At 43.9% G+C, this 13976-nt stretch overlaps 1 protein-coding gene across 1 annotated transcript in view; it reads right to left on the reverse strand.

Annotated features, from left to right (window-relative positions):
* Nucleotides 1-13976, reverse strand: part of tbl3 (transducin beta like 3) — a 32090-nt gene that overhangs the window by 9479 nt on the left and 8635 nt on the right. The window contains 7 exon segments of the mRNA XM_064986939.1: nucleotides 5338-5396; nucleotides 8247-8403; nucleotides 9439-9509; nucleotides 10568-10810; nucleotides 12697-12832; nucleotides 13012-13118; nucleotides 13613-13671. Of these exon segments, the coding sequence (XP_064843011.1) occupies nucleotides 5338-5396; nucleotides 8247-8403; nucleotides 9439-9509; nucleotides 10568-10810; nucleotides 12697-12832; nucleotides 13012-13118; nucleotides 13613-13671 (832 nt within the window).

A 13976-nucleotide genomic window follows, 5' to 3' on the forward strand; every position in this document is an offset into this window, starting at 1 on the left:
ATGCCCAGTTGATATCTGTATCAAGGATGTTTGAATGCATACACAGATATCTTTATCACGGGATGTTTGAATGCACAGATATCTTTATCACGGATGTTTGAATGCCCAGTTGATATCTTTATCAAGGATGTTTGAATGCCCAGTTGATATCTGTAGTATCACAGATGTTTGAATGCCCAGTTGATATCTGTAGTATCATACACAGATGTTTGAATGCCCAGTTGATATCTGTATATCACAGATGTTTAATGCCCATTGATATCTGTAGCTATCAAGGATGTTTGAATGCCCAGTTGATATCTGTACAAAATGTTTGAATGCCCAGAATGATATCTGTAATCGAAGGATGTTTGAATGCAAGTTGATATCTGTAGTATCGAAGGATGTTTGAATGCCCAGTTGATATCTGTATATCCCAAATGTTTGAATGCCCAGTTGATATCTTTCTGGATGTTTGAGTTGATCCTGACGTTGATATCTGCTTCAGCAATGCAGTTGATTCTCCAGCTGTTTGAATGCACCATCTTCGTATCCTGTTTGAATGCGGATCTGCTAGAGGCCACACAGGAAAGTCACAGTTGATATCAGTACACACAGAGTTTGAATGCCCAGTTGATCAGATATCGAAGCCTATGAATCCTTGATATCATAACCAGGGTTTGAATGCACAGTTGATATCTGTAACCTAAGTTCAATGGCCAGTCTATTAAAGACTTGAATGCATAACTGCAACTTTCCCAGTTGATATCTGTTACTTTTGACCAGAGCTCCATGGTGAGCAAAGTAGTGCACTAGATAGTAAATGGGTGCCATTTGGGATGCAATGCCCAGTTGATCATCTGTGATCGAAGGATGTTTGAATGCCCATTGATATCTGTACAACCCCATTTTGAATGCCCAGTCTGATGTCAGTATCGAAGGATCCATTGATATGCCCATATCAATGATGTTTGAATGCCCAGTTGATATCTGTAGTCAAACATGGAACCCTGGTCTCTCCCATATCAAGTTATTTTGAATGCCCAGTTGATTTTAACACTAGAAGGCCGTTTGAATGTCATTTTAACTACATATGAATTTAAAATGTGTAATGCCCATTGATATCATATGCATTTTCAATGCCATTGATATCTGTCAGTTCTTGACTTGTCCTAAATAAGATTTTTAATGCACAGTTGATATGTTATCGATGTTGTTTGAATTTCAATATGTTAAACAGTTTGAATGTGTTCTAAGTAGTTTTAAGAGGACATGTTGTTTTGGAATGCTGCACTAGTGTGTTTGAATGCACATGATGTTCCCAACACCAAATGCCTAAACACTGAGTATGTTTGAATGCCCTGTGTTTATAAACTGTAGTATTCAGTTTTGAATGCCCAGTTGAACCTGATCTGTCTCAGGCCATGTTCAATCGAGGATGTTTGAATGCCCAGTTGATATCTGTAAACGGTCCGAATGCCTGGATATCTATCGAAATGTTTAAAATAAGAATGCCCAGTAATATCTTGTTGTGCAATGTTTTGCCCAGTTGATATCTGTACACCCCCAGTCTTTGATCCATTGATATCAATATCAATGTTTGAATGTCTTGAAAATCAAGGATGTTTGAATGCCCAGTTGATTCTGTTTCGATAAACAATCACCAAATCTGTGTACCTGTTTGAATGCACAACTATCTATGTTTTGGCCCAGTTGATATCTGAAGAAGGTCAATGCCCAGTTGAACATAAAGGCCTGGAATGCCCAGGATATCTGTAGTATCGATTTGCCCATTTAGATCTATTTGCCTCGAAGGCCTTGGAATGTCAGACTGTCAGTGTTTGAATGCCTTGATATCTGTATGCAGGATCAATGCCATCCATTAACTTAATGACAGAGAGGTTTTGAATGAGATATCTGTTATCTGACTAATGCCCAGTTGATATCTGTAGTATCTAAGTAGTTTGAATGCCCAGTTGATATCTGTAGTTCCCACATGTTTGAATGCCCAGTTGATATCTGAGCCTGGAGGACTGTTTGAATGCCCAGTTGATATCTGTACTATCAGAGGAAACAGCCCAGTTGATATCTAGGTATCGACAGGGTGTTTGAATGCCCAGTTGATATCATGTAGCATTGTGGAATGCCAGCAGTTGATTTCTGGAGATGTGATGGAATGAGTTGATATCTGGATGATCAAGGATGTTTGAATGCCCAGTGATATCTGTAGAAAACATGTTTGAATGAGACTAGAGACAGAGGATGTTTGAATGAAAGTTGATATTTGATGACGTGTTTGAATGCCCAGTTGATATCTGTGGATGTGTAGTAGGATATGCCCAGAATCTGAATCGAGAGATGTTTGACAGAATTGATATCTTTGATGACGTGTTTGAATGCACCAGTTGATATCTGGTCCAGGGATGTTTGAATGCCCAGTTGATATCTGTAGTATCAGATGTTTGAATGCCCAGTTGATATCTTCTTCTCATGAAGCAGGTTATATCAGCTCCTGTTTCCTGCACAACACAACAACAATGCCCACTACATCTGAAAGTAGAAAAAAACTGGGCTGAATGCCCAGTTGATTATCTGCACAAAACAGGACTGGGACAGTGAGGAATGCCACCTGATATCTGTCCAATGTTTGAATGCCCAATATCTGCACATCTTTGTTTCCCATTGCAAAACGTCTTAAAACGTTTGAATGCGTGTTCTAATAAATGTTTGAATGCCCAGAAAAGATGCACAATGCCCATGCAACTCCTATGGTCATTGTCATATTATTTCTGCCCTTGATATCTGGCATCAGTGGTTTGAATGCCCTTCTGTAGTATCGAAGTATTCAGAATGCCCATTAAAACATCATAATCATCTGCACAGAGGTCAGTCCATAGGAGTTCGATGAATGCCCAGTTGATATCTGTAGTATCGAAGGATGCTGTCTTCTATCTAAATGTTAATGTCAGATGAAGTGGCGAAGGATGTTTGAATGCCCAGTTCAGAAGCAAGATATATTACACTCAGTTGATATCTGTAGTATCACACCAATGCTCTTTATTGAGCCGGAGGCTGTTTGTAGTATCGAAGGATGTTTAAGACAGAGGTAGGGATTTTGAATGCCATTGATATCAGCTGGGTGGAATCCATGATACAGAGGTACACTATAGTGTATGAGAAACCAGTGGTGGGTGGACAGTCTTATCAATCCCCGTGGTTGTCCTTATATCTGGTTCCAGACAACAGGTCGTGACTTTCTGTAAAAGGAACACTAAACAGGGGTACCAAAGGAAGACAACATTTCTAATGCCTGGACCTCCACCACTCTGTGTGTGATTAGAAGTTGATATCTGTAAATCGAGGACATGTTATCCACCTGACTATCTGACCTCTAGTGTGTTAATGGCAGTGGGCAAACATTGGTCTAACAAACCCTTGATCTGTTGAAATCTGTATCAGCTGTTGGAAAGAAAGAAAGTAGGTCATAGTGGTTAAACTCAGAATACTGACCTCTGTCACCAACCACGATCCTAAATGCTAAACCAATGACCCTGTTTGAACCACTGACCCTAAAGTGAACTGAATGCTGATATCTAAAAGGTGAACCACTTTGAATGCCCTAAACTGACCACTGAAAGTAAACCAAATTCCAGTTCCAAATTGTCCTCATTGAAAAGCATTAAATGAATTGAATTTCAGTGAATTTTGAACCACCTGATATTTAAAACCTATGTTTGAATGCCCATGATATCACTGTTTGAATCCCAGTTGAAAAAGGTCAATCCCTTGAATGCCCAGTTGTCTGTCGAAGGTGAAGGATGTTTGAATGCCAACTGAACCATCTGTATCTAAAAGGATGTTTGAATGCCCAGTTGATATCTGTATCGAAGGTGAAGGATGTTTGAATGCCCAGTTGATATCTGTATCGAAGGTGAAGGATGTTTGAATGCCCAGTTGATATCTGTATCGAAGGTGAAGGATGTTTGAATGCCCAGTTGATATCTGTATCGAAGGTGAAGGATGTTTGAATGCCCAGTTGATATCTGTATCGAAGGTGAAGGATGTTTGAATGCCCAGTTGATATCTGTATCGAAGGTGAAGGATGTTTGAATGCCCAGTTGATATCTGTATCGAAGGTGAAGGATGTTTGAATGCCCAGTTGATATCTGTATCGAAGGTGAAGGATGTTTGAATGCCCAGTTGATATCTGTATCGAAGGTGAAGGATGTTTGAATGCCCAGTTGATATCTGTATCGAAGGTGAAGGATGTTTGAATGCCCAGTTGATATCTGTATCGAAGGTGAAGGATGTTTGAATGCCCAGTTGATATCTGTATCGAAGGTGAAGGATGTTTGAATGCCCAGTTGATATCTGTATCGAAGGTGAAGGATGTTTGAATGCCCAGTTGATATCTGTATCGAAGGTGAAGGATGTTTGAATGCCCAGTTGATATCTGTATCGAAGGTGAAGGATGTTTGAATGCCCAGTTGATATCTGTATCGAAGGTGAAGGATGTTTGAATGCCCAGTTGATATCTGTATCGAAGGTGAAGGATGTTTGAATGCCCAGTTGATATCTGTATCGAAGGTGAAGGATGTTTGAATGCCCAGTTGATATCTGTATTGAAGGTGAAGGATGTTTGAATGCCCAGTTGATATCTGTACTGAAGGATGTTTTAATGCCCAGTTGATATCTGTATCGAAGGTGAAGGATGTTTTAATGCCCAGTTGTTATCTGTATCGAAGGTGAAGGATGTTTTAATGCCCAGTTGATATCTGTATCGAAGGTGAAGGATGTTTAAATGCCCAGTTGATATCTGTATCGAAGGTGAAGGATGTTTTAATGCCCAGTTGATATCTGTACTGAAGGATGTTTTAATGCCCAGTTGATATCTGTATTGAAGGTGAAGGATGTTTTAATGCCCAGTTGATATCTGTACTGAAGGATGTTTTAATGCCCAGTTGATATCTGTATTGAAGGTGAAGGATGTTTTAATGCCCAGTTGATATCTGTATTGAAGGTGAAGGATGTTTGAATGCCCAGTTGATATCTGTATCGAAGGTGAAGGATGTTTGAATGCCCAGTTGATATCTGTATCGAAGGTGAAGGATGTTTGAATGCCCAGTTGATATCTGTATCGAAGGTGAAGGATGTTTGAATGCCCAGTTGATATCTGTATCGAAGGTGAAGGATGTTTTAATGCCCAGTTGATATCTGTATCGAAGGTGAAGGATGTTTGAATGCCCAGTTGATATCTGTATCGAAGGTGAAGGATGTTTGAATGCCCAGTTGATATCTGTATCGAAGGTGAAGGATGTTTTAATGCCCAGTTGATATCTGTATCGAAGGTGAACTCACTTCAGTATCTGGTCTTCCTGCTTCGCCTGCTCCTCTGCCTGCTCCACCTCGGTCACGTCCTACAGGGGAAAGGCACACACAATACATTTATCATGTCACTCATTCAATTGATACAACAACATAACTGTCTGGCTAAGTAACAGTTCTAGATTTGCCCTACAAATATACCCCCAGTTTTAAAGACATATAGCATCTAGTTTAAAACTTAACCTGAATCGGTAGAAGATCTAGGATGGGTGTGACAATAGTTGGAATAGAGTACCAAGACACTCGCTAATTTACATTAACTCAGTCTTCACACCTTTCATTAATCCGTTTCATAAAGATCTGAAACGCAATGGACATCACGGCCAAGTTCAAAAACCAGTCTGGTGTCATTTCTGAATCGTTCTTGGCATGAAGTGGCACACGAGGCGTTGCCTGGTTTCATTAGCTTCGAGGCACACTTGTGTAACAGGCTGAATTCCCATCTTTCAGAATACAGGCAGGTATGCAGCATACAAAAGGATGGGTGACCATCTCCATGACTAGTATTTACCACTGCATCCTGGCAGATGGAGGTGTTATATAGACCACATGAAGACCTTTATTTACCACTGCATCCTGGCAGATGGAGGTGTTATATAGACCGCATGAAGACCTTTATTTACCACTGCATCCTGGCAGATGGAGGTGTTATATAGACCGCATGAAGACCTTTATTTACCACTGCATCCTGGCAGATGGAGGTGTTATATAGACCACATGAAGACCTTTATTTACCACTGCATCCTGGCAGATGGAGGTGTTATATAGACCGCATGAAGACCTTTATTTACCACTGCATCCTGGCAGATGGAGGTGTTATATAGACCGCATGAAGACCTTTATTTACCACTGCATCCTGGCAGATGGAGGTGTTATATAGACCGCATGAAGACCTTTATTTACCACTGCATCCTGGCAGATGGAGGTGTTATATAGACCGCATGAAGACCTTTATTTACCACTGCATCCTGGCAGATGGACGTGTTATATAGACCGCATGAAGACCTTTATTTACCACTGCATCCTGGCAGATGGAGGTGTTATATAGACCGCATGAAGACCTTTATTTACCACTGCATCCTGGCAGATGGAGGTGTTATATAGACCGCATGAAGACCTTTATTTACCACTGCATCCTGGCAGATGGAGGTGTTATATAGACCACATGAAGACCTGAATGTAGCTGAAGGCTGCTTCCTTTATGCAGAGGTCACTCACGTGCACACAAACACGTGCACAAACACACAGGTGCCAACTCCGCATGAAGACCTTTATTTACCACTGCATCCTGGCAGATGGAGGTGTTATATAGACCGCATGAAGACCTTTATTTACCACTGCATCCTGGCAGATGGAGGTGTTATATAGACCGCATGAAGACCTTTATTTACCACTGCATCCTGGCAGATGGAGGTGTTATATAGACCGCATGAAGACCTTTATTTACCACTGCATCCTGGCAGATGGAGGTGTTATATAGACCGCATGAAGACCTTTATTTACCACTGCATCCTGGCAGATGGAGGTGTTATATAGACCGCATGAAGACCTTTATTTACCACTGCATCCTGGCAGATGGAGGTGTTTGATAAGATTAAAGACTCTCTCGGGGAACCAAAAAAAGGTGCGTAAACGGTGTTTACCCTCCACTACATCCCTGGTTGGATCTGGCAAAACCCAGTCAATATCTTGCCAGGCAGGGTTGAATCTCCATTTCAGCTATGTGACGTTTGGTGGCGTCTCATCAGTCAGCTCTGTACCTGCCTGGCTCAGTGGCAGTGTTCATTTTACCTTTATTTAACCAGGCAAGTCAGTTAAGAACAAATTCTTATTTTCAATGAGGGCCTAGGAGCAGTGGGTTAACTGCCTTGTTCAGGGGCTAACAGAGTTAACACCTTGTCAGCTCTGGGATTCGATCCTGCAACCTTTCGGTTACTGGCCCAACGCTCTAACCACTAGGCTACCTGCCGCCCAGTGTGGGTGGAATGAGAGCTCACCTGGCAACCAGAGCACGAGACACGTATGGAAATAAAACTCGGTAGTCTGCCTGGAAATTAATTTGCAAGACCAATACATTTTCCCAATATTATTCATATTTCATAATTTTCTGTTCTCCTTTCAGTACCAACTTGAGAAAATGTCATATTTTCAAGGTATTCCAGTACTTCAATTTCAGAGTGACAAATTCATGTACTTTAAGCACCTTGTGTGAACCTTGTTAGACTCAGCCAGGAGAAAGGAAATGGAGCTGGCAATGCTCCTATCACAGGTTTTTATATGGGCAATACAGCTGGTTATCTACTAATTTACACGTTAGAGTCTGACTAATAGCATTTCTAGTAATTCTATTTCTATGGTGTCGGCATAGGCAGATACGTCTCATTCTAAGGCCTTGTCCCTCATGGATCTACCCCAGGCAGATACGTCTCATTCTAAGGCCTTGTCCCTCATGGATCTACCCCAGGCAGATACGTCTCATTCTAAGGCCTTGTCCCTCATGGATCTACCCCAGGCAGATACGTGTCATTCTAAGGCCTTGTCCCTCATGGATCTACCCCAGTCAGATACGTCTCATTCTAAGGCCTTGTCCCTCATGGATCTACCCCAGGCAGATACGTGTCATTCTAAGGCCTTGTCCCTCATGGATCTACCCCAGGCAGATAGGTCTCATTCTAAGGTGTTGGTGGGAGACTTTGAAGCACTTTGTGACAACTGCTGATGATAAAAGGGCTTTTGAAATAGATTTGACTGACTGACTGACTGGTTGGTGGATTAATTGACTTACAGTATATGTACTATATTAACCAGGTCATAACGTGGTTTCCAACTGGACAAGCTTTACATGCATTTCTAATTATTCAAACTCAAGGGCCAGTACTGACCGTCCACACAGTGATGTTGGAGTCGGCCGAGGCAGTGACAACGCGGTCGTCCTTCCTGGTGGCGTGGAGACCCCACACCTTGTCCTGGTGGGCATCCAGCGTCTTTACACACTCGTTGGTCTTGATGGTCCACAGCTTGACCAGCCCATCTGACCCACTGGAGAGAGAGACAGAGAGGAGGTAAGAGAGAGAGAGACAGAGAGGAGGTAAGAGAGAGAGAGACAGAGAGGAGGTAAGAGAGAGAGAGAAGGTAAGAGAGAGAGACAGAGAGAGAGACAGAGAGGAGGGAAGAGAGAGAGACAGAGAGGAGGGAAGAGAGAGAGACAGAGAAGAGGGAAGAGAGAGAGACAGAGAGGAGGGAAGAGAGAGAGACAGAGAGGAGGGAAGAGAGAGAGACAGAGAGGAGGGAAGAGAGAGAGACACAGAGGAGGGAAGAGAGAGAGACACAGAGGAAGGAAGAGAGAGAGACACAGAGGAGGGAAGAGAGAGAGAGACAGAGAGGAGGTAAGAGAGAGAGAGACAGAGAGGAGGTAAGAGAGAGAGAGAAGGTAAGAGAGAGAGACAGAGAGAGAAGGTAAGAGAGAGAGACAGAGAGAGAGACAGAGAGGAGGGAAGAGAGAGAGACAGAGAGGAGGGAAGAGAGAGAGACAGAGAGGAGGGAAGAGAGAGACAGAGAGGAGGGAAGAGAGAGAGACAGAGAGAGAGAGAGGAGGGAAGAGAGAGAGACAGAGAGGAGGGAAGAGAGAGAGACACAGAGGAAGGAAGAGAGAGAGACACAGAGGAGGGAAGAGAGATGGGCGGAGAGGAAAAAAGGGAAAGAGAGCGAGAGAGGGGCGAGCAGAGCGAGAGAGGGGTAGGCAGAGCGAGAGAGGGGTAGGCAGAGCGAGAGAGGGGTAGGCAGAGCGAGAGAGGGGCGAGCAGAGCGAGAGAGGGGTAGGCAGAGCGAGAGAGGGGTAGGCAGAGCGAGAGAGGGGCGAGCAGAGCGAGAGAGGGGTAGGCAGAGCGAGAGAGGGGCAGGCAGAGCGAGAGAGGGGCGAGCAGAGCGAGAGAAAGAGAGACTCAAAAGATTGAGAGGGTGGGAGAGAGATGTGGTTTAAGGGAAAAACAGTATAACCAACACTTGGGATGTGATATTGGCATCTACCATGAGAATTATGGAAGGATAAAAAACACTAAATAGTGTGTGTCGTACCTTGTGAGTAGCTGAGTCCCTCTGCTCACAAAGATGAGCTTCAGCACAGAGGCATCGTGGCCTTCAAACGTCTACAAGACACAACATGTCACTCCAGTTTCACCAGAGAATGCCCAGATATAACTTCAATTGCTTCCACCAGGACACGTATTCAAAATGTGTCAGTGAGTAGGAGTGCTGATCTAAGATCAGGTCCTCACTGTCCATATCTTATTCATTACGATCTAAAAGGCAAACCTGATCCAAGATCAGCACCATGAATATGGGCCCACGCCACACGTGCACTATGAGCAGGGTGGCATTTATTGTGATGACTCATGTACTGGGCAGCTCTGCGGGGTAGTCACTAGCTGGCACCGCCACAGACAAATCAGATTTTAAACCTAACCTTTTTACAATATAGCCAATTTTTACTTTTGCCGCTGGCCCATCTAGCGGAAATCGCTCTGTTCTGCCTCCAGGACAAGACTGATGACAAACGTCAACCTGCGAACTTTGAGGCCATTCATTTGTGACAGAGCAAAAGGCTATATTGGATTTCCGGTGAGAGGTTCATTAAAAAGACTAACGGTTGTTTTAGATAACATTTGAGGATACTGTACATAACAAACCAAGGCACGTCATTTCATCAGGTTCTGTTGTTCCTGTGTTCCAGAACAGTTCCATACAGGAGACCATGACTGTTCAAAGAATGTGACACCCACAAAGGGCAGAAAGGATATCGTGGGAGGGAGCCACAAGTTGAACACAACCTCCCTCCATGAGCCATTATATTAGTGCATAAAGCTACTATGTGGTGATAACGTCATCGACTAAAATTGTCACGATCACTCACAACTAACATTCAATACACATTTCATTTGGTTTTAAATGGTTTGACGAGTGTTCGGGAGTGCCAAGGTAATGGAGGAACTAAAATGGGGATAATTATCTCATACCTACGATACGAGGGAAATGAGCAGTTGATGAGCAACGTAAAACATGTCAATTTTCACAAATAAAAGAATTACAAACACGTCACAATCACACACGCACACTAGCAATCACACACGCACACTAGCAATCACACACGCAAACTAGCAATCATACACGCACACCGCTACCTCCATCCTCACCACCCCTCACCCACCTTGAGACAGCTGAAGTCCTGGAGGCTCCAGAGCTTGACAGAGCCGTCGGCTGAGGAGGTTGCCAGCACCTGGTCCATGGGAGAGAACTGGACACACCAGACCCCCCGGCGGTGGCCCCGGAACACCCCTAGAAGGGCCAGGTCAGCCCCGGGGGCCCCCAGGGACCAGAGCTTGGCCAGGCGGTCCTGGGAACCAGACACCAAGAGCTTGTCGTTGGGGGACACTGCCACGCTGTTCACATCCTGGGGCGGGAGGGGGAGAGACAGAATGAGAGAGAGATGGAAGGTTATGGGGTCAGTGTGACAGAGCAGGGATGAAAACAAAGGGGAAATTACAAAGTGACAGATGAGAAATAGAAAGTGAGGTTAAAAGAAGTAGAGAGGGGTTGGAGAGGAAGAGGGTGGGCAGGGGGAGAGGATGGGGAATAGGAGGGTGAGAGACAGGGAGGAACAAGACCCACCAAACACATAGTCCTTACTTCCTTCTCAAGTATACATTTCACAGAACAGACACCCACGTTATACATAGAAACCTCAAACCATCTGTGTTGTGAGTGCATTTGTATGACAACAATAGTTCATACAGACAAAGGAGCCCACAACAGGGGACTTTGACTTCCTTATGAGGAAAGCCTTATATATATTCCCATCACAGTGAACAAATCAAGCACCTGAGTCACCAGACAAACAGTCTTATCACTACAGCATATCTGTCTGTTTACTGACCAGTATGGTGCACCTGTGAACGTGCTTCTAGACATGTGTTAGTGTGTGTACATGCTTGTGTGTCCTTGTGTTTGTGCTTTTGTGTGGATGGGTATATGTCGTTGTGTACATGCATGTATGTATGTATGTATGTATGTATGTATGTATGTATGTATGTATGTATGTATGTATGTATGTGTTTACAGTTGAAGTCGAAAGTTTACATACACTTAGGTTGGAGTCATTAAAACTTGTTTTTCAACCACTCCACAAATTTCTTGTTAACAAACTATAGTTTTGGCAAGTCGGTTAGGACATCTACTTTGTGCATGACACAAGTAATTTTTCCAACAAGACCTCAGAAAAACAATTGGAGACCTCCAAGTCTGGTTCATCCTTGGGAGCAATTTCCAAAAGCCTGAAGGTACCATGTTCATCTGTACAAACAATAGTACTCAAGTATAAACACCATGGGACCACGGAGCCGTCATACAGCTCAGGAAGGAGACGCATTCTGTCTCCTAGAGATTAATGTACTTTGGTGCGAAAAGTGCAAACAATCCCAGAACAGCAGCAAAGGACCTTGTGAAGATGCTGGAGGAAACAGGTACAAAAGTATCTATATCCACAGTCAAATGAGTCCTATATCCACACAACCTGAAAGGCCGCTCAGGAAGGCACTGCTCCAAAACCACCATAAAAAAGACAGACTATGGTTTGCAAATGCACATGGGACAAACATCGTACTTTTTGGAGAAATGTCCTTTGGTCTGATGAAACAAAAATAGAACTGTTTGGCCATAATGACCATTGTTATGTTTGGAGGAAAAGGGGGAGGCTTGCAAGCTGAAGAACACCATCCGGGGGCACGGGGGTGGCAGCATCATGTTGTGGGGGTGCTTTGCTGCAGGAGGGACTGGTGCACTTCACAAAATAGATGGCATTATGAGGGAGGAACATTATGTGGATATATTGAAGAAACATCAGTCAGGAAGTTAAAGTTTGGTCGCAAATGGGTCTTCCAGATGGACAATGACCCCAAGCATACTTCCAAAGTTGTGGCAAAATGGCTTAAAAGACAACAACGTCAAAGTATTGGAGTGGCCATCACAAAGCCCAGACCTCAATCCTATAGAAAATGTGTGGGCAGAACTGAAAAAGCGTGTGCGAGCAAGGAGGCCTTACAAACCTGACTCAGTTACACCAGCTCTGTCAGGAGGAATGGGCCAGAATTCACCCAACTTATTGTGCGAAGCTTTTAGAAGGCTACCCAAAACATTTGACCCAAGTTAAACAATTTAAAGGCAATACACTCAATTAGTATTTAGTAGCATGTAAACTTCTGACCCCCTGGGAATGTGATGAAAGAAATAAAATGCTTGAATGTATGTGAATGCGCATGTGTGTGTGTGCGCGCGTCATACTTTGTCGTGTGCCTTCTCTGTGACCCGGGCGGTCAGCTGGAACATGTCTCCGTCTGTTTCCGGGATGGTCTCTGGGAGATCCCACACCTTGATGGTGCAGTCCTGACTACCGGACACCACAAACGACTCCTTCATCCTGAAAGAAAGAGAGAGAGAGAGAGAGAGAGACCGATGTAGGATAAGAAAGGAGAATTAGAACGTGCACAAGCAAGAGTGTATGGATGATTAACACATTGGCATTCCCAATACTGGAGAAACATCCACTGTGGGCCTCCAGGGTCAGAACGGAGGAGACCCTGGTGGGTAGTGGTTTACCTGGAGCAGGTGATGGAGCCCACAGCGTTAGCATGGCTGCAGCCCTGGGCCACACAACACACCTGACCACTGTCTGGATCCTGTCTCCACACACGCACTGACTTATCCTGGGGGGAAAGAAAGTACACAATATATTATATGTGAGAGAGAGAAAGTGAGAGAGAGGGACAGGACATGGACTTATCCTGTACAGAGAGAGAGGGGACTCTGGTTAGAGGGAGTGTGTGTATTATGTGTGCGTTTGTGCTGTTTTGCCAACTGGCATCAGTGGTTTGATTCCTTCACTATTATTCAGAAATTAAAACATCATACATCATCTGCACAGAGGTCATTGTCACATTTGGCATAACTATGACCATTGGAGTTGGCAAAACGGCACAAACAGATCTGGGACCAGGCTAGGGTTCAATAGTATTGATTAGATGATACTGGTTAGTAGGGTGTGTGTATGTATGCATGAAGGTGTTTGTGTACGTGTGGATTTCATCCAACTCTGTGGTTAACTCATGTTGACGAAAGGTTGAGGAGAGGATTCCATTCGTAAATGAGGAATGGGGAACATTCCTGATGAAACAAGGAAACCGTCAAGCTGTAGCCTCACCTTTGCACAGCTCACAAACAGGGACCCTTTCTTGAACACGTCGAGTGACAGGACGGTATCTGGAGGAGAAAGGAAAGGTCAACCTTTCTGAAAGGTCGAGCCAGGTGATAAAAGAGCAACTCTCAACGTCAGTCAAACCAGACCGACCAGTTACCAAGCCATCACGGTCTCTAATCCTGAATGGCAGAAACTCTGTCTGACTGCTCAGTTTATCAGGCTTCTTAAGCATCTTGTAAATACCTTCACAACTACAATTTAATTAGAATCCCTCCAATCGCCATGGTTTAGAAAGACTTCCATGGTTCACATACTGTATATGTTGCATGCTTTCAGGGTGTAGATATTCTACAGACCGGCTGCAGGG

This window comes from Oncorhynchus masou, chromosome 14 (genome assembly GCF_036934945.1).
Source record: "Oncorhynchus masou masou isolate Uvic2021 chromosome 14, UVic_Omas_1.1, whole genome shotgun sequence".
In the NCBI taxonomy this organism is placed as follows: Eukaryota; Metazoa; Chordata; class Actinopteri; order Salmoniformes; family Salmonidae; genus Oncorhynchus; species Oncorhynchus masou.